The sequence below is a fragment of the Ovis canadensis genome, chromosome 18, assembly GCF_042477335.2.
Source record: "Ovis canadensis isolate MfBH-ARS-UI-01 breed Bighorn chromosome 18, ARS-UI_OviCan_v2, whole genome shotgun sequence".
Classification (NCBI taxonomy): Eukaryota; Metazoa; Chordata; class Mammalia; order Artiodactyla; family Bovidae; genus Ovis; species Ovis canadensis.
Window position 1 is genome coordinate 78,051,007 of NC_091262.1, and position 27,936 is coordinate 78,078,942.

At 57.2% G+C, this 27,936-nt stretch overlaps 1 protein-coding gene across 1 annotated transcript; it reads left to right on the plus strand.

The window, feature by feature from the left end:
• On the plus strand, positions 1–26,933 carry HHIPL1 (HHIP like 1). The gene is made up of 9 exons (XM_069559734.1): positions 1–374; positions 6,876–7,522; positions 10,768–10,911; positions 13,607–13,935; positions 14,388–14,514; positions 17,059–17,204; positions 20,287–20,368; positions 23,932–24,014; positions 25,525–26,933. Exons 1-9 carry the CDS (start codon positions 93–95, stop codon positions 26,043–26,045), a joined length of 2,361 nt encoding a protein of 786 aa, XP_069415835.1. The 5' UTR covers positions 1–92; the 3' UTR covers positions 26,046–26,933.
• The last annotated feature ends 1,003 nt before the right edge of the window (positions 26,934–27,936 follow it).

The following is a 27,936-nucleotide window of genomic DNA, read 5'->3' on the forward strand; positions in this document are numbered from 1 at the left end:
GCCGGAGGCTACTCGCGGGCCGCACTGGGCCGGGGGTGCCTCCCTCCGCCTCTTCCTCCGCCGGCCGGGCCGGGGCGGAGCGGGGCAGCGGCATGGCGGGCCGGCGGGCCGGGGCCGGGGCCGGGGCCGGGGCGCTGATGGCGCTGCTGGCGCTTCGGGCGCTCGGGGCCGCGGCGCACCCGCAGTGCCTGGACTTCAGGCCGCCCTTCCGGCCGCCGCAGCCGCTGCGCTTCTGCTCCCAGTACTCGGCCTTCGGCTGCTGCACTCCCGAGCAGGACGCGGCGCTGGCCCGGCGCTTCGGGGCCGTGGCGGCGCGCGTGGACGCCGCGATGTGGGCCGAGTGCGCCGGCTACGCGCTCGACCTGCTGTGCCAGGTGAGAGGGCACGCGGGCCGTGCGGGGCGCGCGGCGGGAGGGCGCGCGCGCGGGGCCTCGGTCCCAGATGCGAGGGTGGCGGCGGTGGCAACTCTACTAGGCGAGAAGGATCGAGACTGGGCATCGGGCTTCGGAACCAGAGGCCCCCGGGTGGGGGTCATTTGGCAGGGGGCGGGGAGTCGGGCATCCTCGGATGGCTGTGGGCTTTGCCATCACTAACTTTGTGACTTAGGTTTTCTCTGGGTCTCGGTTTCTCCTCCTGATGAAATCATTGCTCCCTCCGAGTCTGGGGGGCTCTTCTGCCCTGGCACCGCCTCGAGATTCCCCCAGAGCTCCAGCCCCGGAGAGCCCTACCCTTGTCCAAGCTCCAGGATGGGAAGCTTTTGTCCTGCTCCGAGCTGCCTTTCGTTGCCCCTGGGAGGAGGTGGGCGCCCACTGACCCCTGCAGAGGGCATGATCATCGCGCTGGGCTTGGGTTTGTCGAGGGGTTTGGGGAACCCTGCTCCCAATGAGGGCTTTTCCCCCCAACCTGAAGGAGTGCTCTGAGGGCCGCTCCGGACTGCGGGACCCTGACACCCACTGGGGCTCCTACCCTGGGTGACGCCGGTAGTGAGATGTGCCAGATGGCTCCAGACCCCCTAGGTTCATGCTGTGCCCTCTCCCTGGGATGGCGCTCCCACCCAGCGTGGGCTCTCTCATCCTCGGAGACCACCCAAGACATCCCTGTGGTAAAGCCTCTTGGCCCCCGTCCCTCCTCTGAGAGCTGCACCCCGGCTTCTCCTCACACCAGATTGGGCCTCGGTTGTTCATTGTCCTGACTCCAGAGTGCCTGATGACCCCAACCCCTGGCGGGTATTGGGTCAAGGCTGAGAAGTCTGAAGGCTGGCCCAGGCCCAGCCCCGGGAGAGTGGGAGGACCCGTGGGTGGAGGGATCCAGTCTGCACAGCAGAGTCCTAGCCCTCTGCCATCAGAGGCAGGTGCTGGTGGGAGGGGTGGGGCCAACCGAGGCTGGCTTGGATTCAGACGTACTAGGGTCTGATCCTGGCTCTGCCACTTCCTGGCCTTGCAGCCCTGGACAGGTCATCCCTCCACTTCAGTTGCATCAATGTTTACACTGGGGGAGGTCTAAAGCTTCCCCGCCCTCCCCCCCACCCCCACTTGCCATGAAGACTGAATGACACACACTCAGAGCTCAGTGAGCCATTCTGCCTGGATTTCTCTAGGGCCTCCTTGGTCCCCAGTGGCTGCCCAGCCCCAAGCAGGGACTGAGTGGAGCCCAGAGGCTGATTCAGGGAAGGCCCGGAGAGGCAGGAACTGGCCTGGTGATCATACGACCCGGAAGCGGCCACGGTGACGCTCGGGCCACACTCATTGGCCATGTGACTGAGCCATCGTCTGAGCAAGAAATAAGAGGGGCTGTGAGGCCTCTCTCTTTTGGTGGACCCCCCAGAACCCCCACGCTGTGCATCTCAGGGGAGCAAGAATGATGCAGTCAAGTGTCCACCTCCCTCACCAATCTGGGCGCCCCGGAGGACCAGATTCTGTAGTCTTCCCATGTCAGTCACGTAGAACAGTTCATGGGTTCATTCCGTGTATTTTTGCCTTTTTGTTTTAATTGAGCATTTACTATGTGCCAGGCTCAGCGGGGCACTGAAGGTAGGCAGGTCTGCGGAGGAAGAAGGGAAGGGCCAGTCTCACTACCCTCCCCCTGGCAGGAGGCTCCCCTCTGTCCTTGGGAACCATCCCAGCAAGGCCTGGCCTTGAGCAAGCTGTGGTAGAATGGCTGCTAGCATCTCACCCCAAGCGTCTTGGGAGTGACCTCATGTCTGGAACGAGCTTGGAGAGTGCAGCGGAGGCTGGATCATGGTTTCCCTGGAGGGCCTCGTGGGAGGGAGGGAGAGCGCTGGACCAGGGACAGTGTTCCCAGCAAGCCAAGGCCGTCTGGACTCAGCACCTCCTGATTGCCACCAGGGGAGGGGGCCGAGGTGCCTTGTTTACAAGTCTCAGTCAGTGATGGAATTCAGGCCCTCGCATCTGCCTGGACTCCCGATGGCGAAAGAGACCATAAAACCATGGCTGCGCCCACAGTCCCCCCAGAACATGTGCCCGTCTGACACCCAAGACTCCTCCAGATGCCCGTGATGGCTACCTAGCCAGAGGGCAGTAGTCCCTCCTGGCCCCTTCAGACTCTTTCCTGAGGCTTTGCCCTGGTCCATCTGATGTCGTAGGAAGGAGAAGAGACAGCTTGTGACATGTGGTAACTCAGGTCCCAGGTTGATGAGAGCCAGTCTATGCCACAAACTTCCATGTGACTGCGATGGCCTCTAAGTGCCCCAGGCCATCAAAGCCTGGTTTCTGATAGATGTCTGTGCACAAGGCGCTCTGCAGGCTCAGCCGCTGGGCAGACAGTGCTTTGGAGCCTGTCAGGAGTTGGCCCTGTGCTGGGTGCTGGGCCTAGGGGCGGTTGGCCAGTCACAAACCCAGTTCTCAAAAGTCTCCTTGTTCAATTCAGGAGACACAGAGACACTTATCAGAATGGGCCAAAGGCTCCCCAAGGGTCACCATGGAGGCAGAGCTCGCCCTGAAAAGGTCAGGGAAGCCTTCCTGGAGGAGGGAGCACTGAGTTGCCTCTCGATAGTTGGTATTGTTTGAGCACTTACTCAGAAAACACATGTATCGCTTCCGTGTATTTCTCCCAATAGCTCTATGTTTCAGTTTATTTCTCGTGGTAATTGCTTCCCTTTTGTAGACGGGGACATAGGCACAGACAGGTTAAGGGACTTGCCCAGGGTCACTCGGGAAATGATAGATCGGTCTCCTGTGTGCTCTGACTCCAGAACCCCTCTCTTAATCACTTGGCCATGTTGCCGGCCTTCTTGAAGCCTCACCATGTGCTGGGCCCTGGAGTCCCTGCCCTGAAGGATCCCACAGCCTAGCGGGTGGACAGACACACAGAGATAACCAAGTCCTAGTCACGCAGACCACCTGAACCATGGGGAGGTGACAGCAGAGACAGAGCTCATGCCGCAAGCTACAGAATTACAGCTAGGTGAACACTGTGTCTGAGACGTGGGCAGAGAACTGTAGGAGCATCCACAGGGGAGTCAGGGAACAGAGGTGTAAGCGAAGGCTATTGAGTCGGGCTTTGCGGCATGCATAAGAGTTTGCCAGATGCCGAAGTGGGCAAGGAGGGAATGTCCTACAAGTGAATATTGTGTACAAAGACTCAGTCTTCCTGGGGAATTCCCTGGTGGTCCAGTGGTTAGGGCTCTGTGATTTCACTGCTGAGAGTTTGATTCCTGGTCAAGGAACTAGCCACGTGGCACAACCAAAAAAAAAAAAAAAGACTCAGTCTTCCTAAAGAGTAGATGACAGACATAAGAAGCCTTCGGGACTCTGGGCTGAGGGCCATGAGTGTCAGCAACCGCACAGAGGCAATCCTGGGCAGTAACGTGGGCAGGCTGGTTGTCCCTGTGCTGAAAGGCACAGACAGCTGAGCAATGGGACACTGGGCTGGTTTTCCATGGGTTTTCTGCTGCCTCCCCCCACTGACCACTATGAGGCTAGTTGCTCTTTTTTTTTTTTTGCTATTTATTTATTTGGCTGTGCCAGGTCTTAGCTGTGGCATACAGGAGTTTTAGTTGTGGCATGAGAACTCAGCTGTCACATGGGGGATGTAGTTTCCTGAGCAGGGATGGAACCTGGGCCCCTGCATTGGGAGTGTGGAGTCTTAGCCACTGGACCACCAGGGAAGTCCCGTGGGTTGGGTTCTGATGCGTGAAGGGCACTCAGATTCGCTTGCAGAGGTCTGTTTTGCTGCCCACTGTCTCTGGAGCTGAGGACAGTGCCTGGCTTGGAGTCTGAACGCAGTAAGCACTTGTTGAATGAAATTCCGGTGAGTAATCTGAAAAGAGCCCTGGTCTAGGTGTCATGAGACCCGGGTCTGAGCCGTGGCTTGGCCATTTCTTGGCATGCGGCCTTCTTGGAGCCTCAGCTTCTCATATCTAGTAGGAATCACCATGACCCTACCTCGCAAAGCAGAAATGAGCTGTGTGTGCGCACAGACCCTCCCTGATCCACCCACGGCTGCTGGCGGGACTCACGGGGCCTCCGGGGGAAGCGTGAGAGAAGGGGCACGGCACAGAGGCCAGAGCCGGGCCGTCTGGAACACATGGAACACAGCCTCCCTGTCTGGGCCCAGGACGGTGCTCACCAGACCACAAGCACGTCACTAAGTGGCCCGCAGCCCCACGGTAGCAGGAGACAGGCCAGGAGGACCGGCCAACGGTGTGACCAAAAGCCACAGCCGTGTAAAAGGAGGGTGTGGCCTCTGGCCAGGAGCCTGAGGACCCAGCCAAGAGGGCAGCCTGCCACCCACGGCCCCTGGGGACCTCTGGTGGGAGCCCAGCTGGGCCCTTCCTGGGAGCCGGCCGCGTGGGCCTGTCTGTGCCTCCCCTACTGGGGGACAAGCATCCCTGGAGGCCTCCAGGGGCCCGGGGCTGACTCAGACCCGCAGGCCCTGGCCTGGTGAGCTCACGGTGAGGGCGAGGGATGGGGGGTGGGGGCTCGGTCAGAGGTTCTAGCTGAGGGACGTCCTTAGAGGGCCTGGGATGCTGAGACCTTTGCTCTGGGGGGCAGGGGGTTGGGGGGGGGCTTTCAGCTCTCAGATGGTGGGTTCCGGATCTGGGAGAGGCCTGGTCACCACGTGGGTTCTCAGAAAGCAGAACCTGGGCCAGAGTTCATGGGTTTTTTTCCCTTCTTAGGGTGAGCGGACCCTGCCAGCAGGAGTGACAATCTATCCATCAGCTTCCTCTCCCAGGGGCCCAAGGTTTGCCACATCGGGCCTTAACTCCCCTGCCTTCCAGATCCTGCCCAAGCAGGCGCTGAGTGGGATCCCAAGTGTCTCATTAGTGGGGAAGCCCCTGGGGGGGAGGTAGAGGAGGGAGCCATAGCTGTTGGGTTTTGCCCCGTGGAGTCACAGCCCAGCAGAGCCGGAAAAGGGGCCAGTGAGGTCAGGAGGATCTGAAGAGGTCCTGGAGGGGAGGGGGAGCAGGGGAGGAGCGGGTCTGATTCATCTCACGGAGAATCCGGGGTCTGGCCGCAGGGGATAGGCTCAGGGCCCTGCCTGGAGGGGCCAAACCCAAGGTCAGAGGGAAGGAGGAGGCAGGTCCTGGTGGCCAGGGGGATAGAGGAAGTGCGGGCAGGAGTGTAATCAAGGTACTCCTATGCGTACGTGCATCACTTCCCCGGTGCTGGGGGATGGGGTCCACCTGAGACCAAACCCACATCCTCCATGCTCACCGAATGGTGCTGAGTGTCACTGGGGGCCCACACCTCGGTCTCCCCATGTGCAGGAGGGAGCCCCCCCTCCCCCGTTGTGGGCTCTTGTGGGGATTACACGATGGCTGACCAGGGTGAGTCAGTGTCCAGCATGGTGCCTAGGTATTCACCGTGGGCCTCCTGTATGCCAGACACCATCTCGGGCTCCGGGATACGACAGGGACCAACGCAGGCAAAATTCCTGCCCTCGTGGAATTTAGGTTCCGCGGAAGGCAGACAATAAAGTAAACCCATTGATTTTTATTACATTATCAGGGAATGTTACAGTGTTTGATTTTTTTTGTTTTCTGTTTTAAGCCAAAACAGAGGTCAGGAGGAAATGGGGGTGATGGATGGGTGGTCAGTGAAGACCTTCCTGGAGGTGCCCCTTGAGTAGGGATCTAGAAAAAAGTGGAGTGAATCATGGAGGTATAGGGTGGAGGCAGCATATTAAGACAGAAAGTGGAACTTCCCTGGTGGTCTAGTAGCTAAGTCTCTGCACGCCCAATGCAGAAGGCCACGGGTTCGATCCCTGGTCAGGGAAGTGGATCCCACATGCTGCAAAAGTTCACATGTATTAATCACTCAGTTGTGTCCAACTCTTTGGGACCTCATGGTCTATAACCCGCCAGGCTCTTCTGTCCATAGAATTCTTCAGGCAATAGTACTGGAGTGGGTAGCCATTTCCTTCTCCAGGGGATCCTCCTGACCCAGGGATCAAACCCTGGTCGCCTGCAGGCAGATTCTCTACCATCTGAGCCACCAGGGAAGCCCTGTCACCTACTACAGCTGAAGATCTCGAGGGCTGAAACTAAGACCTGGGGCAGCCAAATACATACATATTTTTTAAAAATAAGTAAATTAAAGAAAAAATGTATTAAAATGCCTCAGATCCTTTCTGGCAGACAGTAGGTGCTTAAGAATAACTCCTGATGTTGTTAGTAGCAGGAGTAGTCATAGTGTGGTTATTCTAACAGAAGCATCAAGGCAAGAGAAGGGAGGAAGGTGAGGAGATGCAGGGCCCCTGGAGCTGTAGTTGAGACAGTGGGTGGAACGGACAGATGGCGTCTTCCCATTTTACAGATCAGCAGACTGAGGCTCTAGGAGATGGGGTGAACCGCCCGCGGTCACACGGCTGGTAAACCCACCCCAGAGCATCCCTGCGCGTGCCTGTCTCTGCAGGAATGCTCGCCCTACGCGGCCCACCTTTACGACGCAGAGGACCCGTCCACGCCCCTGCGGACGGTGCCCGGGCTCTGCGAGGACTACTGCCTGGACATGTGGCAGACGTGCCGGGGCCTCTTCCGGCACCTGTCTCCAGACCGCGAGCTCTGGGCCCTGGAGGGCAACCGCGCCAAGCTCTGCCGCTCTCTGTCCCTGGACGACACCGACTACTGCTTCCCGCGCCTGCTGGTCAACGAGAACCTCAACTCCAACCTGGGCCGCGTGGTGGCTGACGCCGAGGGCTGCCTGCAGCTGTGCCTGGAGGAGGTGGCCAACGGGCTTCGCAACCCCGTGGCCATGGTCCACGCCCGGGACGGCACCCACCGCTTCTTCGTGGCCGAGCAGCTGGGGCTGGTGTGGGTCTACCTGCCCGACCGCTCGCGGCTGGAGAAGCCCTTCCTGAACATCAGCCGCGCCGTGCTCACCTCGCCCTGGGAGGGCGACGAGCGGGGTTTCCTGGGCCTGGCCTTCCACCCCAGCTTCCGGCACAACGGCAAGCTCTACGTCTACTACTCGGTGGGCGTCGGCTTTGACGAGTGGATCCGCATCAGCGAGTTCAGGGTCTCGGAGGATGACGTCAACGCTGTGGACCACGACTCCGAGAGGTGGTTCCCCCGGGAGCCCAGGCCGGGAGGGGGCGGGGCTGAGATCTGGCAAGGCTGCGCACCAGCAATGGTCCGTTGGATCTGCGCTGCGCCCCGAGAGGTGTGAAATATTTTGACTGTCACACCCAGTAAGGGGGCTGAGTCCCCTAGGAGTTCAGGGGAGAGGCAGTTGCCAAACAGACGTCACGGGGACTTGAGTCCAGCTCCTGGATCAGGTGCTGTAGATTCGTTTCATTTGGTTTTCATACAGCCCCATTTTACAGATGAGGAAGTGGCGGCTCAGAGAGGTGAGGGGACTGCTAGGTCACACAGCTAGGAAGTGTCAGAGCTGGAACTCTGATCTGTCTGCTTCCCTCCCAGGCCCAATCCACTGCTCCCACCTGCCCAGCTCTGGCCGCAAGGGACCATTCTCACCTGGCTGGCCCCCACCTCCTGCTTGTCACCTCCACACTCCACCCCCAGGCAAATTGCTCCTTGCCACCCTCCCAACTGCATGTTTATCCGTTCTTTGCCTCCAGGCTTCTTCTCCTCCCAATACCCAGCCTGCTTTTTGGGTATTAGTTATGCTCCAGCTGTTTTGAAAACAGGTGTGACAGGGTTTCCCTGGCGGCTCAGAGCATAAAAAATCTGCCATCCTGCCATGCAGGAGACCCTAGTTTGATGTCCGGGTCGGGGAAGGTCCCCTGGAGAAGTATTTTTGCCTGGAAGAATTCCATGGACAAAAGGAGCCTGCGGGGGCTACAGTCCACTGGGTTAGTCGTGTCCACATAGTTAGACACCACTGAGCGAGGAACAATTTTTGACCTAGCCTGGTGTGAAGGGCATACATAATCTGTCTCCAAGAGGAAAATAAGTCCTGTGCCAGGTAATCCAAATAGGCAGAATTTGATACTGGGAATTAGTTCCTCAGGTGTTGGAAATGATGAATGAGAAATGGGGGAGGGGGAGATAGGGGGAGAAGGGAGGCAACCCCGAGTTCAGCAACTGAAGGGAGATGACTTCACCTCTTGGACTGTGAGAGGCAGGGTTCCTGGGGCCCCTGAGCTGGGGCCGCTGGGTAGAAGCTGGAACCATGGTGGGTCTGGGTGGGGGCAGCTGGAGCCAGGGAAGAGGTGCAACTACTGCCAAGACACTGCCTGAAGCAGAGAGAGAGAGGGAGAAATACCCCTGAATCTCCCCCCACCCCCCATCTCACCTCCTGACAGTGCTTTCCTTGGCTGAACCTAGCTGGAGGTCAGTTAGCTGAGGAACATGGGAAGTGTAGTTTGTAGGAGCTGGTAAAGTATCTGCCTGCAATTCAGGAGACCAGGGTTCCCATCCCTGGGTTGGGAAGATCTGCTGGAGAAGGGAATGGCACCCTACTCCACTATTCTTGCCTGGAGAATCCCACAAACAGGAACCTGGCCAGCTACAGGCCATGGAGTCGCAAGGAGTCAGACGTGACTGAGCGACTAACACTTTCACTTTCTCCCCACAACTCCAGTCTCCTGCCAATGCTTCCCTTGGCTAAACCTAGCTGGAGGCCAGTTAGCTGAGGAGCATGGGAAATGTAGTTTGCAGGAGCTGGCCTTCTGAAGTAGAGAGCAGGTAAGAGGAGGACCCGGGCTCATCTGAGGACAAATAAGCAAATAACAGGACATCATGCATTCGATAAAATTATAAACTCTAGACATTGAAAGTACAAAAAGAAGGAATCAAACTGACTAATGTGAGAATCTCATGTATTAATAGATTTTGCCTGTGAGCTTCCTGGAAGCCAGGGCAAAAAGAGAAAGCATAATTCTCATTATCTTATATGAGGCCACACAACTGATTCTCCAAGAGAGGCCAAGTTTGTCATGTGACTCTCACAGAGGGGAGACAGAGATACGATGAATGTGTCTTCAATGATGACTTTAAAAAATGGATTCCTAATGAAGACTGAAGGTGGAACACAAGATATACAGATGAACATATTTCAGAATTGGGGTTCAGCAAGGACCCCTCTGGGGACCTCACAGTACCAGCCTAGAACCTGACTCTTGCAGGGGAAGAGTAGGCATGGCTGGCTCAGGGCGGAGCCAGCAATGAATGGTCATCCTTGCCTGAGTCAGCGGTCAGTCTCTTTTCTCAGGGCTGGATGTCCAACAGTCTGGGCTGTCCTTTCCGTGGGCGGACCTGGTTTAGGGATTGTGTGTGGCTCCCCATGTCATGTATGTTGATCTCACAATAGAAAGGCCTCTGGTCTTGGTTCTGAAGGTCGAAAGTCCTGGGTTCAAGGTACCTGACATTTATGTATCTCAGGTTTCTTATCTGCATTAATAAAGGATTGGCCAGTCAGTCGCCAATCCCAGAAAACCTAAGCATTTTGGTCAAAGGGAATTTAATACAGGGAGTTGGCTAATATTGGGAGGGCTGGAGAAGGAAAAGGAGAGGGTCAAGGTCCCTAGAGATGAGTTCTTGTGAGAAGCGAGGGGAACAAAAGGCAAAGAGTCTTGGTGCTGCTGGGTTTTGCCGCTCCTGGTACCCAGATGTCTGGGCAGAAAGCCAGGGGTCCACATTCACCAGCCGCTGTCGCCTTCCCTGCAACCATTGCTTCCAGAGGCAGTGCCAGAGACCAGGGCCATGGGGTCCTCCCTTCCCCTTGCCTGACACCCTCTCCTGGCAAGCCCTAACTGGAGGCTAGCTGACTGGCAGTGTGGTGGAAGATTCCCGCCCTGGCAGTAAAGGAGGTCACTGAGAAGTGAGTGGAGCTGAGCACAGTCCACACCCTGCAGCCCGCCTCCCTAGAAGTCACAACCATAACAAATGAGAGACTGTGTCACAAGTGCTCAGCTTAAGTGGCTGGTGTGTGGGTAGCTATGATGATGAAGAAACCAGTCGTGCCAGTGATTGGGTCAACGGTTTCACTTGATCATAACAGGCAGGGGCTAGTTGTGGGGGAGCAGTGGAAAAAGCGCTTAACCAGAACCAGAAGTCCTGAGTTCCTGACCCAGCTCTGCTGTCTATGGGCTGTGTGACCTTGGGCAGGTTGCTCAACCTCTCTGAGCCTCTTGGATCTCACTGGCACAGTGATGTGAATTATCCCTTCCTAGCCTGCCAGATCCTTATAAAAATCACCTCCTATAAAGGATATGGAAAGTCTTTCCAACTATGAAATGGCATCTAAGACAGAGGAGGCTTTATTGCTGTGATCTTGTTTTGTGTTTCTGGCTGAGATTTGTTTGTTTGTTTGTTTTTGTGGGGGGTGGCTTATCTTCTTTTAGGATAATCCTGGAAATTGAAGAACCAGCCTCGAACCATAATGGAGGCCAGCTGCTCTTTGGGGATGATGGGTACCTCTACATCTTTACCGGAGATGGCGGGATGGCTGGAGACCCCTTTGGGAAGTTTGGAAACGCCCAAAACAAGTATGTTCTGATTTGGTTGGTGGGTGGATTGGTTTATGTACTCTCCTGGAGGGGGAATGACTTCCTCAGCCATGAAACTAGGGCAATAGAAATGGCTTTGGGTCCCAGCTCAGCCTGCAGCTAGCCAGCTGGGGAACCCAGTGCCTTTCTCTGATCAGTTAGAAAGCAATAATGATCATCTCCATGGGGAGGCTTGTTATGAGGAATAAAGATGATGGGTACCTGAAAGGTAGCATCACAGAGCCTCTGGGAAGATGAGATTTTTCTCTGAAGTCCGCCCAGCCCTGCTGGAGCCAGAGGAAGGAAAAGGGTGCTTCCCAGACCAAATAGGGAGTGTGAGCTGGCTGGAGCAGGGCTGTATGGATGAGCATGTGGGTTTTCTACCCCAAGGGTCACCCGAGATGACCCCGAAATTGAAGCAGAGTCTTGCTCTCAGTTCCTCAATTCTGGGCTTGAGAAGATGGCCTGCCACCATTCCCTTCCTTTACACAGACGCACATACAGACACAGTCTCAAGAGTATAGACGAGGAAACCCAGGAGTCTCAGGGCAGCCTCCTCCATTCTCTCAGCCCAAATCACAAAACCTTCCTCAGCCCAGAGAGTAAAAATAGCGCATATGATGCTGATTACAGTAATTAAAGTGTTCCCAGTTTGTGACTTGTGCTTTCATATGTGACAGCGTAAGAATCACTGCAGTTTTCTCCTGTTTGGGATGTATTTAGAGATGAAGTTGAGAAAATAGAAATTAAGGATTTGTGGATAATTGGACAAGACTTAAAACATTATTTTGCTGCTATGAGTTTTGCCCACTTACATATCAAAGCCTGGAGCGTGGTGTGTGGGCTCTGGGGAGTAATCCGAAGCTTGGTGCAGAGGAGGCTGGAGAGTGTGAGAGGAACTCACTGGAGCAGAACCTAGAAGTCCACAATAGGGGATTAACTGTGGGGCAGCTACTGGGGTGGGGGTCGGGGGGGGGCGTTTTATCATGAAAGAGGACACTTGTGTGGTGTCTTTAGTGATGACAGAAATGCTTGGGTGCTGATGCTCTGTGAGGATGTGGGGTACACAGTTGCATCAAATGGGCAGAGCAGCCAGTCCTGCCTTAAGAAGCAGCCCAAAGGGAGTGCACCCAAATGCTAAGGGAAAACCTTGCAGTAAGCGCATCAAAAACTCACAGATGAAGGGACTTCCCTGGTGGTCCAGCAGTTAAGACTCTGCCCCAGTGCAGCTCAATCCCTGGTCAAGGAATTAGATCCCACATGCCAAAACCAGGAGTTCCCATGCCCGAACTAAAGATCTCACACGCCTCACCTAAGACCCAACACGGCCAAAGAAATAAATAAATACTGTAAGAAAAAGCCACAGATGAAGAGGGTGTGTTCCCCTCTGGACATCTTTAAGCACGTCACAGATTCCATCGTGTGTGACTTTTGTCCTGCAATGAATGAGCCCCAGAAGCTGCTCACCCCAGTGGCTGCGTGGAGGTCCAGGCTGCAGCTGCGCCCTGTTCCGTGTGGCTCTGGAGGCAACCTGCTGAGGTCTTGCTCCCAGACCCCAGAAGCTGATGTTGCCAGGCACCCTGAAGGGACCTCACTTCCCAGTCCAGAGCTGCCTGGGAGACTGGCAAGTTGTTCCCCTTTCAGAGCCTGAGTTCAGGATGGTGTGTGTGGAGTGTGGGGTGAGCTGAACTGCTTCGGAGGCGTGTTTGGCCCTCTGACCTGCTGCGATGGCCTTGGGCGCGTGTGTGAGAGAGGGCAAGAACCCCACCTCCCACTTCCTGCTAACATCTGCCACGTTCTCTCCCGTCTCCCTGCCCTCCCTTGTACTCTTAAATGGTGCACTTGACTTTGATTGCAGTTATTCATTCATTCACTCACCAAACACATAATGAGCACCTACTGCATGCCTGTTGCTGTGCTAGGTGCTGAAAGTAAGCTGTAAATAGGCATTATTTTTCTAGTATCATTTTCACCCTGTAGCACAGTCCTGCAAAGAAACAGAGGGACCATCTAACATTACAGCAGAGAACCTCAAGGCCTGGGGAGGTCAGAAAGTGCGGTGAAGAGCTTGGGTTTCTGCAGCCAGGCTACCTAGGCTGGATCTCAGCCCTACGGTCTATGAGGGGTGAGGCAAGCAGGGGTGCTCCATGGCCTCTCTGAGCTCAGCTGCCCCGTCTGTGAAATAAATGGCACAACAGCACCCACTAACCTACAAGACTGGGGCTTCCCTGGTGGCTCAGTGGGTAAAGAACCCGCCTGCCAGTGCAGGAGACTGGGTTCGATCCCTGGGTTGGGAAGATCCCCTGGAGAAGGAAATGGCAACCCACTCCAGTATTCTTGCCTGGGAAATCCCATGGACAGAGGAGCCTGGTGGGCTACAGTCCAGAGAGTTGGAAGAGCTGGGCATGACTTAGTGACTAAAGGACAACATAACCTAAAAGATTTGCTGTGAAGATGAAACGAAGCAACAGATGGTAGGTAAGTCAAATGCTTAGGATGGAGCCTGGCACATGGTAAGGTGTCTGATAACGTCAAATTGAATGATTGGGGTTACCCAGCCGGTGCATGGCTGCTGAGGACTTGAACTTGGGGTCTCTGGCCCCAGAGCCAACTTGCCTTGCACGGGGCGGCCTTGGGCTCCAGGCCCCGCTACCCCGAGCCCCAGCCCCGCCCCAGTCGGTGCTTTCTCCCGCAGATCCGCGCTGCTGGGCAAGGTGCTTCGCATCGACGTGGACCGCAACGAGCGCGGCCCGCTCTACCGCATCCCGCCCGACAACCCATTCGTGGGCGACCCCACCGCGCGGCCGGAGGTCTACGCCTTCGGGGTGCGCAACATGTGGCGCTGCTCCTTCGACCGCGGCGACCCGGCGACGGGCGCGGACCGCGGGCGCCTCTTCTGCGGCGACGTGGGCCAGAACAAGTTCGAGGAGGTGGATCTGGTGGAGCGCGGCCGCAACTATGGCTGGCGCGCCCGCGAGGGCTACGAGTGCTATGACCGCAAGCTGTGCGCCAACGCCTCCCTCGGTGACCGCCCCACCCCACCCCGCTCCGCGCCCCCGGGGACCCCCTCCCCAGATCTGCCACCCCTCACTCCATGGCTGTGCGCCCACGCCTCCCTCGGTGGCCCCCTAACCTCACCTACCGCCCGCGCCACTGGGGACCCCCAATCCTGGTACAACATCCGCCCCCCCCCCCATCGGGATGCGCGCTGTAGCCAGCCGCGCGCCCACCAGGGACTTCCCTCGCTTGCCCTTCTCTCCGGAACGGCTCCCCCGCCGCCCTCCCCAAATCACTTCCTGCCCAGCAAATCCTTGCCCTCTCCGTACCATACAAGCTTTTAGCATCATCCTTTCTCGTTGACTCTCTGGGGCCCTCCTAGGGACCTCCCACCCCTTGGCCGGGCAGGACTCAGGACCACCCGCGGAGCCTCCAGGGGGCTCCCCCGCAGGCTCACCCAGCGACTCCTCACTCTGCAGATGACGTGCTGCCGATTTTCGCCTACCCGCACAAACTGGGCAAGTCGGTGACTGGGGGCTACGTGTACCGGGGCTGCGAGTACCCCAACCTGAACGGCCTCTACATTTTCGGAGACTTCATGAGCGGGTAAGTGACCCGACAGCAGTTCTGAGGGTCAGGGACCGCAGAGGTGAAAGGTCGGGGAACCCGAATACCACCTTTGACCGCTCTGGGTCATCCGTCTCCTGGAAGCCAGGACCTGTGCCACCTGTTCAGAGTGGTCACCGTGCTGGAGAGAGGGGACCTGGGGATCCAGCTGAGGTCAGCCCACTGGGCCCCATGGAGCCTTGCTGCCTCCACCCACTGAGCCCCCAGAGAGGGGTTGCTGTGTTAGGGGAAAAGAGGGGTGTGGTAAATCACATCCCAAACAGGTTTCAGAGAGGGTTCAAGACCATACCTGCCAAGTCTGACGTGGGTCAGACTTTCCCCGGGGGAGCTTACCTCATGACCACCTGTTTCTCCCATTGTACAGAGGGGAAAACTGAGGCCCAAAGAGGCCCAGGGAAGCCACACACCTGGCATGATGTTTTAAAATGTAGCTGAGATGACCTGTGTCCGACCTGGTGCGCTTATTAGCTGTGTGACTAGAATCTAGAATGCCCAATTTCTGGTTGATTTGTTGTTGTTTTGTTTTATTAATAAAATGGAAGGATCTGTTAGTGACCTCAGGACCTTCCCAGCCTCGTGTGAAATGAATTCTTTTTTTTTTTTGGTTGCACCATGCAGCTTGAGGGCTTTCCTGGTGGCGCAGAGGATAAAGCGTCTGCCTGCAACGCAGGAGACCCAGGTTCCATCCCTGGGTTGGGAAGATCCCCTGGAGAAGGAAATGGCAACCCACTCCAGTATTCTTGCCTGGAGAATCCCATGGACAGAGGAGCCTGGCGGGCTACAGTCCATGAGGTTGCAAAGAGTTGGACATGACTGAGCAAGACACTCCCCTCTCACTCCCATGCAGCTTGAAAAATCTTATTTCCCCAACCAGGGATCAAAACCAGGTCTCCTGTAGTGGAAGTGTGGAATCCTAACCACTGGATCACCAGTTCTTAATTATTCGCACCCTAGCCTCTCCACATAAGGGCAATTGAACAGGGTCTCTGTTCAGAGAGGAAGTAAGGAAGCCTGAGGCTGGCAGAATTCTTACCTCTTGCAGGCTGCTGAACTGGGGTGGGTTTGTGGCCATTTGTCTATAGCTGGAGCTGACAGAGAACGTTGACCTGGGCCTCTGGTTTGCTGGGTCCTTCTCCCAGCTTGGAGAATCTCCTTCTGGACTCAGTTATCCTACCTGGAAAATGGGTCTAGATGAAACCTCTCTTTTTACCCCGATTCTCCTTTTACTCTTCTGCTACGCCCCCCACCCCCACCCCAGAAATGTCCAAGTCACCTGAACATAGAAATTCAGTGAATTTTGCTGGCACTTGCCAAGCTCCTCTGCTGGGTCAGGCTTCATGCCAAGGCTAGAGCAACAAAGTTGAAGAACACCTTACACCCAAGTCAGGTGTGAGTCTCACATGCTCTCTGGGGAAGCCCAGCACAGGAGCAGTCAGGAGGGCTTCTAGGAGGCAGGGCAACCGAGCAGGGCCTGAAAGTATCCATAGGCAACTAACAAGCGTAGAAGGAAGTAGGGACAAAATCAGCATATTCTGGAGATGCCAAATTCTCCACTCTGGGAATTCCCTGGTAGTCCAGTGGTGAAGACTTCGCCTTCCACTGCAGGGGCCGTGGATTCATCCCTGGTGGGGAGCTGAGATCCCATGTGCCTTGCGGCCCCAAAACACCAAAACATAAACAACAGAAGCAATATCACAACAAATCCAATGACTGCTTTTAAAATGGTCCACATCAAAAACAAAACACAAAAAAACCTAGATTCTCCATTTCATGCTCCCAAGTGGAGGCAGCTCCCAAGTCTACGCAGCCTTGGAGGCTTCTGAACTGGAAGTTGGCTCCTGACTGCCTCCTTCTGGTCAGTGATTGGAACTGAACGGAGGAGGCTGAAACCAAGTTGGTCTTGTTCACCCATGTGCTTCTCTTGGGCTTCCCTGATGGCTCAGGCGGTAAAGAATCTGCCTGCAATGTGGGAGAGCTGGGTTGGATCTCTGGGTTGGGAAGATCCCATGGAGGAGGGCATGACAACCCACTCCAGTATTCTTGCCTGGAGAATCCCATGGACAGAGGAGCCTGGCGGCCTACAGTCCGTGGGGTCACAGAGTCGGACACCGCTGAGTGACTCAGCACACATGCTTCTCCTGCCGTGTACTGGGTTAGCCAAACAGTTTGCTCGGGCTTTTCCGTACATCTAACAGAAACACCCAAACAAACTTTTTGGCTGACCCAACAGCCGGTGCTCAGTAAAGACTGCACACAGGGCAGGCTTCCCGGATGTGGGGTCTGTGCACTTGCACAGATGTGCTCAGAAGGGCCCACGCTCAGTTTAACCATCTGCTCTCACTGTCTTGAAACTTTTAGTACATTTTGAACAAGGGTCCTTGCACGCTCATTTGGCACTGGACCCTGCACATTATGTGCAGTCCTGGTTGCATGGCTAACAGATGAGTGGATGGGTGGGTTGGTGGGTGGGCTTCCCCCAGGCACCCTGCCAGGCAGGACCCCTCAGCCCATCCTCCTTTGCAGGCGTCTGATGTCCCTTCGGGAGAACCCAGAGACAGGCCAGTGGCAGTACAGCGAGATCTGCATGGGCCGAGGCCAGACCTGCGCGTTCCCAGGCCTCATCAACAACTACTACCCACACATCATCTCCTTCGCCGAGGATGAGGCTGGTGAGCGCTCCTGAGGCCCTTCCATCCGGGCTGCCCCTGCCTGGCACTGACCCCCCACGCCTAGGTGCTTCTGGCCTGGGATTCCCGGGATGACGTCTCAGGCCTGAGTCACCTTCAGGCTGGAGGGTGACATGTTCAGAGGTCTTGAGCCTTGCCTGGGTATCAGTTCTCACCTGTCTGAGCTTCCATTTCCTCATCTGGAAAATGGGAGCAGTGGTCCCCCACTCCCACCACGGGCAGAGTTACTGGGAGGGATCACGTGACCCGACAGGTAAGAGTCCAGGGAGGTTATGGGGCCAGGAAGGGGTGTGATGGTGAAAAGGCAGGCAAGTGGCGGGAGAGTGCCTCCCTGGGGACCCCCAGCACCCTGGATTCCTGATGGGAAATGCACTGGGGCCTATGAGTGAAGCCGCATTGTCCTCGGAGAGTGGTAGGCACTGCTTTCCTGCCTGTTAGTGGGTCCCCTGTTCAGGCGCTTGTGTTTTCAATGCCAGGAGCAGAGGGGGAGGGGAGAGGAAGAAGGACTCTGGGGGCTGGATCCCGCCTTTGTCCTTGGCCCCGGATTGTCCCTGGACAAAAGCCGAGGGGCCCCCACAGGGGCCCGGTGGATGCTTGGCCAGGTTACTAGGCAACACCCTCCCGAGGGCCTTTCGAGAGGTGTGCCCCCGCAGGGCCCAGTGCCCAGAGCCCCCGGGCCTGAGTCTGGGAAACCTTTGTTGAACCGACACTCGTCAGAATCTAAGTTTTCACAGGGCAGTCCCAGCCCCCACCGCCCTCCCCAAGCCCACTGGGCCCTTGAAAGCCTTTTATTTTGGTCAGTAGGGGGTTAACATGTTTTGGAAGGGGGGGTGCCCTTTCCCGGTGCACCTCCCACAGAGCCCAGACCCAGAGGCAGGCCCAGGGGGGGCCCTTCTGAGTGACACCGAGGGCCAGGAGGAGGCCCCTCAAAGACAGACGGGCTGAGGGACAGTCTGCCGGTGAGCACAGGCAGGCAGCCCCTGAAGTCATAGAGGCCCGGGGAGCTGAGGCCTGCAAACTGCCCCAGCTCCCTGCAGCCTCTGCCTCTCGGCTTGCTCTTCTGACACTTGTAAATTGCACAACAAGGACCTCTGCTGGCCCAGTGTCCTCCAGGGACAGTCCACACTGCAGAGACCAGGGGGATGGCTTGGCCCTGGGCAGAGCTTAGCAGTGCCATCAGGGATCCCTGGCTGCACATGGGGTTGGGGGACCATGGCTTCCCACAGATTAGGCTGGATGGGGCCTTAGAGTGCGCCCAGTCCAGTGCTGCCACTTTACAGATGGGGGAACTGAGGCTGGCTTTTCCTGCCCAGCCTTGGGATGGGGGGTGGGGCACTGGACACAGCCTGGCCCCCCAAGGCCTCCCAGAGGAGGGTCTCAAGCTGGAGCTCTGTCAGGCAAAGGCAGTCGATGGAGAAGTGCATCCAGGCCAAGGGGGCAGCATGTGCGGGGACCCCAAGTTCCTCCAGGGCCTGGAGTGTAGGTTCAAGGAAGGCTGCCCAGCCAGGGAGGAGCCAGGCTGCCCCCAAGGCCTCTCTCCAGAAAGGCGCGCAGAGACCAGAAGTGATGGCTCAAGTTCACGGCTGTGCCTGTGGACTCTCCAGCAGGGACCAGCTTGCTGGAACCCTGCTCCCTCCCACAGGGTACATCCACCTCGTGGGCCTATTCCACCCCACCACCCCCACCACGGTAGGGCTGGGGCTCCTGGAGGGAGAAGTCAGAGGGCATTGACTACTCAGCATCCTGCCCTCCCCAGCCCCCAGTTCCCCGATAGCTGGCTCTACCCTAGTTACACAGGTCACCTCTCAAGCGTCTTCCCCTTCAAGAATTCTCCAGGTTTCTTGGGCCGTGATTCTCAGACACCACCATCATGTAGCCCTCCATGACAGCACCAGTCACCAGGGTCATGCTTTCCTTCAAGCTCCCATCTCACTGCCTGTCCCAGCCTCTCTTTGGGGAATCCACCCCTGCCCTGATCCTTGGGAGAGCTCTTTGCTGCCTCTTATAAGGATGGGCGGTATTAGCACGGCTGAACCATCACACTGAGCCACATGTGGCTTGTGTCTAGGCCTCCCAGCTACCATATGTCCTATATCAGCGTGGGCTTGGGGGCAGGAGATGTTTCTGAGTTCAGGGCCTGCTTAACCATTCACCGGCTGTGTGACTTTGGGCAAGTCACTTGACCTCTCTGAGCCTCTATTTTCTCATCTGTACATTGATAATAATGAAACCTCCTTTTTGGACATTTGTACCTGTGGCTGCAAGGGCCAGGGGGTGGCATACAGGTGAGGAGAGAGCAGAGAACTCAATTCCCCTGAAAGCATCCATGGTCCAGGTGCTCGTAAGTCCACTTCTACAAACTGAGGCTGGAGGGCCTGTCCCAGAGCCGCGGGAGCTCACGTGGGGCCAAGTGCCAGGGCCAGGATTCACACCGGAGACTCCCCAGGCTTGTGCTCTTCTGGCCCTGCTACTGGTCTGGGAGGTGCCTGCTGCTCCATGGAGAGAAGGGGGTCCCTGTCCCCAGGGGCCAGGCAGGGCCTGGGCCGCGGGTGCCCGTGACAATAACAACAACGGCAGTAATAGTTCTCACTGATGGAGCAGGTACCCCACGCTCTTGTTATCCTCACAACAGCCCTATGAGGCAAGCCTGTGGGGGAATGCGGAAGCTGGTCACCAGTAAGCAGTCGATGGGGAGCTGGGCTATGGACCCCCCGCTGGTGCTCAGAGGTGTGTGTGCTGGGCATGAGACCAGGCAGGGACCAGGAGTGGGGTCCCTGGGGTCACCAGGAAGGAGGCATGAGCAGAGGTCAGAGCCAGGCTGGGTGCAGGCAGAGTGGCCAGCACCCCGGGAGGCTGTGCTGCAGAGACCCCAGGGTGCGTCTGGATGCCTTTCTCAGCCTCATTTCCCCGTTCTAGGGACTGGAGAGGTACGCTGACCTGGAGCATCTCCCCTCCTGGCTCACTGAGGTTGGGGTGTGCCCCAGAGCCTGAGGTGGGGGCGTAGGGCTGGCCCAGATGGTGTTCCAGGCAACAGTCTCACCCTTTGCTTTGCGTCTTGTTCCAGGGGAGCTGTACTTCATGTCAACAGGCACGCCAAGTGCCACTGTGGCGCGTGGGGTGGTCTACAAGGTGATCGACCCTTCCAGGTGAGTGCCCACCTCCCGCCCATCCCGCCCCCAGAAGGCCTGAGCCCCTTCTGTCTACCAGGAGCACTCCCCTCCGTTACCGCACTTCCCCTCTCTACTGCATCCTAAGGTGGGTGTGATTGACATCCCCATTTTTCAGAAGAGAAAACTGAGGCCCAGAGAGGGGAAGTGACTAGCTAAGCTCATACTGCTGGTAAGGGCAGATCTAAGATTCAGAACCTCTCTGCCAGCCTCGAAGTCCTGCTGTATTCATAGGTGGTGCTATTGGTAAAACACACACACACACACACACACACACACACCTGCCAACACAGGATACGCCAGAGATGTGGGTTCAATCCCTGGGTCAGGAAGATCCCCTGGAGGAGGGCATGGCAACCCACTCCAGTATTCTGGCCTGAAAAATTCCATGGACAGAGGAGCCTGGCGGGCTACAGTCCCTGGGGCTGCAAACAGTCAGACACAACTGAAGCAACTCAGCACACATACTTCCATCCTTAGAAAGGTGCCAAAGATACCAACGGGGGCTGATAACCATGGACCCCACCATCACATTTTTAAAAATTCTTTAAAAAATTTTACCAGTTTTTGTTTTACAGACAAGTTGCCACGACAGCACATTTTCCCGTATAGCCACCGACCAGTATTCCCTGTTATCGTGGTGCATTTGTCAGGATTAAGGACTTCCCTTGTGGCTCAGGTGGTAAAGAGTCTTCCTGCAATGCAGGAGAACCAGGTTCCATTCCCTGGTCAGGAAGATCTCCTAGAGAAGGGACTGGCAACCCACTCCAGTATTCTTGCCTAGAGAATTCCGTGGACAGAGCACCCTGGTGGGTTACAATCGATGGGGTCCGAAGGAGTCAGACACAGCTGAGCAATGGACACTATCACAGCTAATGAACCGATACTGGTACTTTACTATTCGTTAAATGCCACGCTTTTTAAAAAGTCAGGTACCTCCATACTTTAAAAAAAAGGATTCCTCTGGTTTTTCCCTCATGTCCTTTGCTTTGGAATTCCACCCAGAACTCCACGTTGTATTTAGCTACTGTGTCTTGTTAGCTTTCTCTGGTCTATGACCGTCTCTCAGACATTCCTCGTTTACCGCACTGTTTTGTTGAAAGCACAGAGCTCTTCATTATTGACATAACTATCAAGAAAAACAGAAGTGCTTGCTTCTTTCCCTTCTCTGAGGTCTTGGCCCCGTTTGGACTGCTGTCGTTCTGGAGGAACACGGGCAGACTTTGCATTTTTCTTTGTCGGTCTGTCCTTATTTTGCTTAAACATTTCCAGTTTGCAACATCACCCTCAGAAGGCTCGTTTTTGATGGCTGCATAATTTTCTGTTGAGTCACTGTGCCGTGACTGCCTTATCCATCCCTTGGACATTTAGGTTATTTCCAATTTGGAGGGGAAAAACGCTTCTCTAAGGAAATATCACCTAATTCATGCCAGATGCTGCCTGAGACCCACCAACTCCTTTAGTCTGTACAGCGTCCTTCTGGGCTCACGCATGCAAGATTAGTCTTTTCAGTCGTGTCCGAGACTTTGTGACCCCATGGACTGTAGCCCGCCAGGCTCCTCTGTCCATGGGATTTTTCAGGCAAGAATACTGGAGCGGGTTGCCATTACCTCCTCCAGGGGATCTTCCTGACCCAGGGACCAAATCTGCGTCTCTTGCATCTCCTGCATTGGCAGGAGGATTCTTTACCACTAGCGCCACCTGGGAAGGGTAGCTATTCCCTCCTCCAGGGGATCTTCCCAACCCAGGGATCGACCCTGCGTCCCTTGCAGCTCTCTGGGCTCATGACCCGCCTACAACAGAGGGACCTGAGGCTTAGGGATCTCTGCTCAAGGTCTCATGGGTCAGAGGAGCAGGCAAGAGGCTAGACGCCCCTTTCCCGCACCGTCTCTGACCCTTCTCATCCCTTGCACTTTTCTCTTTTGGAATCCACGTTAAGTTTTTGTACCCACAACATACGGCACAGGGGCCGCATTCCAGAACATTTGGAAAATGAAGAAATGGGAAGTGGAGGGGGTAGGGCGGGGGTCCTCTGCCCAAACATAGCCACTGTGGGATTTTACTGGGTGCATCTCCTTCCCTTTGGCAAAACAAAAAATTTTTTTACGTAATTTCCTTAAGGAACAAAACTCAGCTGGGTCGGTCTGACGCGTGTGGCTATTATCTGGAGCTCAGAGCAGCCGGAAAAACCACCCTTTCTGCAGCTTGGAGAAGGATGTGAACCAGGCTGTGTTTCAGCCTTGGGGGGCGGGGGGGAACGTCCCACGTCCCACGTCCTCCCTCGCTTTCTCCCTTCTGCCGGGGCTGTTTGAAAGCCACTGGGGTCACGTGGCTGCTTCAGCCTTTGGGCTTTCCCCTCGTGCTCCTGGAACCCATTGAAGTCTTGGACCCACGTGGGCTGGTCCCAGAATAGGGTCGGTCCCATTCAAAGACTCACAGATCAACGGCCAGAAGCTCATTAAAATGGGATTCCATTCCTTCCTTGTGCCCCTCCAAGATGTCCAAGGAGACCCAATTCAGAGCCCTGGCAACCCTTCTCAGGCTCTTTTCTCTCCTGGCGCTCTCCAACCTGGCACTCCAAGGCCCCCAGTTCCCTCAGCTCTGCTGCCAGCCCCGAGGCTCTCCCGCTCTCCCCGCTTTATTCTTCAGATCAACTTAACCTTTCCCTTTGATTCTGTATCACCAGAAATCTCAGAATCACAGGGACAGAGAGAGACCCTCCTCAAAGGCTGTGGGGGATGGGGGCCAGGATAAGATGCAGGGATGGGGCTACTGTGGCAGCTACAGGAGTCAGACCTGGCAGGCTGGGGAGGAGGAGTGGGGCGCTTGATCTCATCCCAAGCACGCTTCATGCCCTGAGTTAGCAGTGGTCGCTGGGGCCCTTGTGCACTTCAGGCAGAGGCTTGAGTGGGTGTTCAGCAGGCTGTTCAGGGGTGTTCCTGTCCTGGGGTTGGGCTCTTGGGGTCTGGGAGGTGTGTGCAGCAGGAGTGTGCTGTTGGGTCCGACTCTCTTAGCCCGCCAGGCTCCTCCGTCCAGGGCTTCTCCAGTCAAGAATACTAGAGTGGGTTGCCATTTCCTTCTCCAGGGGATCTTCCCGACCCAGGGATCGAACCTCTGTCTCTGGAGTCTCCTGCAGTGGCAGGCAGATTCTTTACCACTGAGCCGCCTGGGTGAAAGTGAAAGTGAAAGTCTCTCAGCCGTGTCTGACTCTTTGCGACCCCCTGGACTATACAGTCCATGGAATTCTCTAGGCCAGAATACTGGAGTGGGTAGCCTTTCCCTTCTCCAGGGGATCTTTCCAACCCAGGGATCGAACCCAGGTCTCCTGCACTGCAGGCGGATTCTTTGCCACTGAGCCACCTGGGTGCTGCTCCATGAATGGCCACCCTTGTTACAGTCCACACTGGCCCAGGCCTGAACGCATACCTGCCCTTCCCCTTCATGCATGGCTGCAGGGGGTGGGTGATACCGGAAGGACACACTCAGGGTGAGCTCCCAGGGGGGTGGGGTGACTCATGACGGGATGTCCTGTGTGTTGGCAGACGGGCACCACCGGGCAAGTGTCAGATCCAGCCCTCCCGGGTGAAGGTCAGGAGCCGCCTCATCCACTTCGTGCCCAAAGAAAGTAAGTGCCTGCCAGCGGGAGACACAGAGGGGGTTTCCACAGCCCACACTTGCCCCTCCCACCCCCCAGATGTGCATGCTCCTAGCTGGGTCTGGATGCCCTTCCTCGGCTCCCTCACTGGGCCCAGCACAGTGCCTGGTTCACAGCAGACACTCAGAGGGCGTGGAACTGCTGAAACTCCCTTCCCCTGGTGTGCGTCAGTCCCAGGCCACAGAAGGCAGCTCAGAGGGGCTGCAAGTGTCAGAACCCATGTGGCGAAATAGTGGGTCCCAGGCAAGGCTCACTCAGAGTTCTAGGGAGGGGCAGAGAACGGAGGTCGATCTATATGTGAGCGAGAGTGGGAAGAGTTATTCTCAGCACAAGGGCACCTAGGGGAGGGGACGTTTGGGCCAGGTCTGCTATAAGCTGGTTCTGTTTTTGACAAGCTTTGTGGGGAAGGAAGGGGTGCCAATCCTCCGGAGGGGCCAGGCAAGGCCACAATGACCGCCCGTGGGATCTAGGGCCCTCTGAAGAGGGTATGCCCTGAGGAAGGGCTGTTCCCGTGGGCTCAAGCTGGGTGGGAACGGAGACAGACCCTGTGTTGTCAGATCTTCCAGTTCTTGAAACAGTCAGGATATGCATGCTTGCATCCATCCAGCACATGTATGTGCTTCAGTCTGGGGCTTTAACGCTGAGCAAGCAGATATGGTCCCTGCCTTCTTGGGTTGTTATTATACAACCTTCTGATTTGGAAAATATTGGCAACTAGTTCACAATTTTAAAAACCACCCTGTGGGCCAAAGGAAATATTTTAGTGGGCTGAGTGTGCCCAGAAGGTCTCCAGCTGGCACACTGGAGGTGGGGCAGGAAGAGGGGGACTAGGCAGCAGGGCAGTGGGGGTACCTGGCCCTGAAGAAGGAGAAGGAGTTTGGGGGAAGGGGTGAGCTGGGTGTTCCGGGGTGGGAGGTAATTCTAGCCGCAGTTGGTTTCAAACCTTGGCCCTTTCCCACTCACTCATGCAGTAGTTTCTGCTCTTCTGTGAGGTCCCGGCTCTGTGCTGGATGCTGAGGCTATAGGAGAAGTCAGACCAGGCCGTGTCCCAGCTGGGGCAGACAGAGAAGTCATTTAGTGTCCCAAGACCCATGGGAGAAGTTGTGCGGGGCGCCTCCGGGACCCAGAGCCAGGAGGAGTTGAAGGGGGTGGGGGCGGGCCGGGAAGGGCCTGGAGCTGATGCGGGTTGAGCCTGGGTGGGGAGGATGGTGCGGTCCAGAGGTGGGGGAAGGGCGGGCTGGGCAGTGAGGGCAGCAGCAGGGCTTTGCAGAATGACCGGAGAAGCGCCTAGCCCCAGCTCCAGATTGGCATCTGTGGGGTCAGGGTGACCCCAGAAGCGCTGTTGGGGACCTCATTCTCAGGGTCTGAGCAGAGGGCAGAACCAGGACCCCTTTCCCTGGGGTCTGCTTTCCAGGGTGGAGGACTAGGGTGGGCTGGGGCGGCTGGGGTCCCTCTGACCGCAGGCTCTTTCTCTGTGCAGAGTTCATCCGGAGAACAGAGAGCATCCCACGGCCCACCAAGGCTCCCCGCCGCAGCCGCCCCACAGCCGCTCCGCCAGCGCCCACCCCACGGCCCTCACGGCCCACCCCGCGGCCCGGGCGCCGTCGGGGCAGCGGGCGGCGGCGGGGACGGCCCGGCACAGCCGATCCCGAGCCCTCGAACGGCGCAGTGCGCCTGGTGCGGCCGGCGGGCCTCAGCCCCGGCCGCGGGCGCGTGGAGGTGTTCGCGGGGGGACGCTGGGGCACCGTGTGCGATGACGCCTGGGACACCAAGGCGGCGGCCGTCGTGTGCCGCCAGCTAGGCTTCCTGTACGCTGCGCGGGCCGCCAAGCGCGCCGAGTTCGGCGAGGGCCGCGGGCTGCCCATCCTGCTGGACGACGTGCGCTGCACGGGCAGCGAGCGCAACCTGCTGGAGTGTGCGCACGCCGGCCTGGGCTCGCACAACTGCGGCCACCAGGAGGATGCCGGCGTCGTGTGCAGCCACGAGGACCCCGATCTGTAGGCGAGCATTGTCCGGCCGGAGCCAGGGAGGCCCCTCCACCCAGGGCGCGCACCTGGTGCGTGCGCCGGGGTCCGAGGGTGGAGAGGATCGTGGGGCGGGTGCCTGGGGTGACCCATCTGCAATGCTGTCCGGTGGATGCGTGGGAGGCGTGTGCTGTGCGCACGTGTTCTCTGTGTGTTTCTGCCCCTGCGTCTACCCCGAAGCGGCAGAGTGTGTGGTGGGGGGTCGGTATGGTCGCTGTGGGCGCCGTGGTTCTGGGTAGAAGTATTTTTCCCTCCAAGCATCTCAAGCAGCAGGCCAGGAGCACAGCCCTGAGCACCAAGGGCAGCTGCCCTTCAAGGGTGGACCTGACCACTGGCGGCATTAACGGAGGTCCGCCGGCGGAAGGAGGGAGGGGACCAGGACTGCCCTGCTCAGCTGGGGAGTGGAAGGCCTGCCAGCCAGCTGGATCATGGCCTGAGAAATGCGACCGGAAGGATGTGGACCGGCGGCCTGGCAGTCAGAGTTGTGGAGGAGAGCCTGAAGGCATCTAGTGGGACCAGGGAAGGCATCAGAGGGGTGGGTCTGAGTGACCCGTGGGTGGCGGGAGTCAGGCTGCCCTGGGGAGGGCAGGCAGGGGGCACTAGGTGACTGCTGGGAGAAGCCTCCCAGGCCCAGCCAGTCCAGGCATCATGGTCGCTGGTGAGGCTTCAGGTCTCTCCGCTGTCAAGCCTGTGCCAGGACCACCTCTCTCATCTGCATCCCCACCCCAGCCCCTCAGTGAAATCCCAGGGAATCTTCCGCTTCCTCCGGCCCGCTCCAGGGGCTGGCCAGGCTATGGGCCCAGTGAGACTACTGATGCTCTGTCACCCAGGGCTGTGCCAACAGCGTGACTGTTTACAAACCCTCCTTCCCGCCTCTTTTCTCTGACTGGAAGCTGGGGGTGGGGTGGGAGAAGGGGCCCCGGGGCCTGCAGTTGCCCTCCTGCTCACAGCTGGAAGTTCCTTTGCCCGCAGATGGCCCCAGCCTGGGCTCATGCTAGGCCTGTCCAGCGGCATCAGTGTGGCTGGGTTCAGCCTCTGATGGGGGGCAGGGAGGAGAAGCAGAGGGGTGGTCACTGGGCAGTGAGGATGGATATGGCCCATGTCCGGGAGGCGGTTGTCAGATGGGGCATCCCAACCCAACCTGGGTGTTGTCCTGAGAGTGCAGCTAGCACTGGGTGGCATGCCTGGCAGAGAAAATGGTGCAGGCAGAAGCCTGTCAGAGTCTCCCAGCTGCTCAATGAAGCTCATTGTGGAGTATGAGGCCGCAGAGAAAAGCTTCAGGGGTTCTTTCCCGGAGAATCCCACGGCCAGAGGAGCCTGGCAGGCTACACAGTCCATGGGATGGAAATAGTCGGACATGACTTAGAGGCTAAACCACAACCACCACCACCCTCTCCAACTCCCCCTACCTCCGCCCTAAGTGGGGCTGGCGAGGGCCCCAGACCCTTGTGGCTCATCTAACCCTGTTGAGCCCCACCTGGAAACCACAATTACTCCCCCACGGGGTGTGGCTTCATCATAAGAACGTGCAGCACGCCTGAACTCATTCAATCCTCAAAACAGCCCTCGTCCTCCCCTTTTACAGATGGGGAAACTAAGGGTCACAGAACTTCAGTATCTTAGTTGAGATATCACCCTGCCAGGGAGAGGGAGGCCAGATTTGAACATGAGCTGACTAGCCCTAATACCTGCCAGCACCCGAACCACTGAAGCCCCTGGCTATACCCGCAGAAAGTCTCAGCTTGGCCCAGGGTCCCCCTGCCCCCTACTGCGGGCGCCGGCATCTCCGGGAAATAACTGATGGAGACCCCCGTGGGTCTCCACAGGCAAGCAGGCGGCCCATAGGGACCATCCAAGCCGAACTCCTC

Coding starts and splice junctions, on each gene's coding strand:
- HHIPL1 (XM_069559734.1), top strand. CDS start 93: ATGGCGGGCCGGCGGGCCGGGGCCGGGGCCGGGGCCGGGGCGCTGATG. Junction 14,515..17,058: donor TTCGGAGACTTCATGAGCGG/GTAAGTGACCCG, acceptor CCTCCTTTGCAG/GCGTCTGATGTCCCTTCGGG. Junction 20,369..23,931: donor AAGGTGATCGACCCTTCCAG/GTGAGTGCCCAC, acceptor GTGTGTTGGCAG/ACGGGCACCACCGGGCAAGT.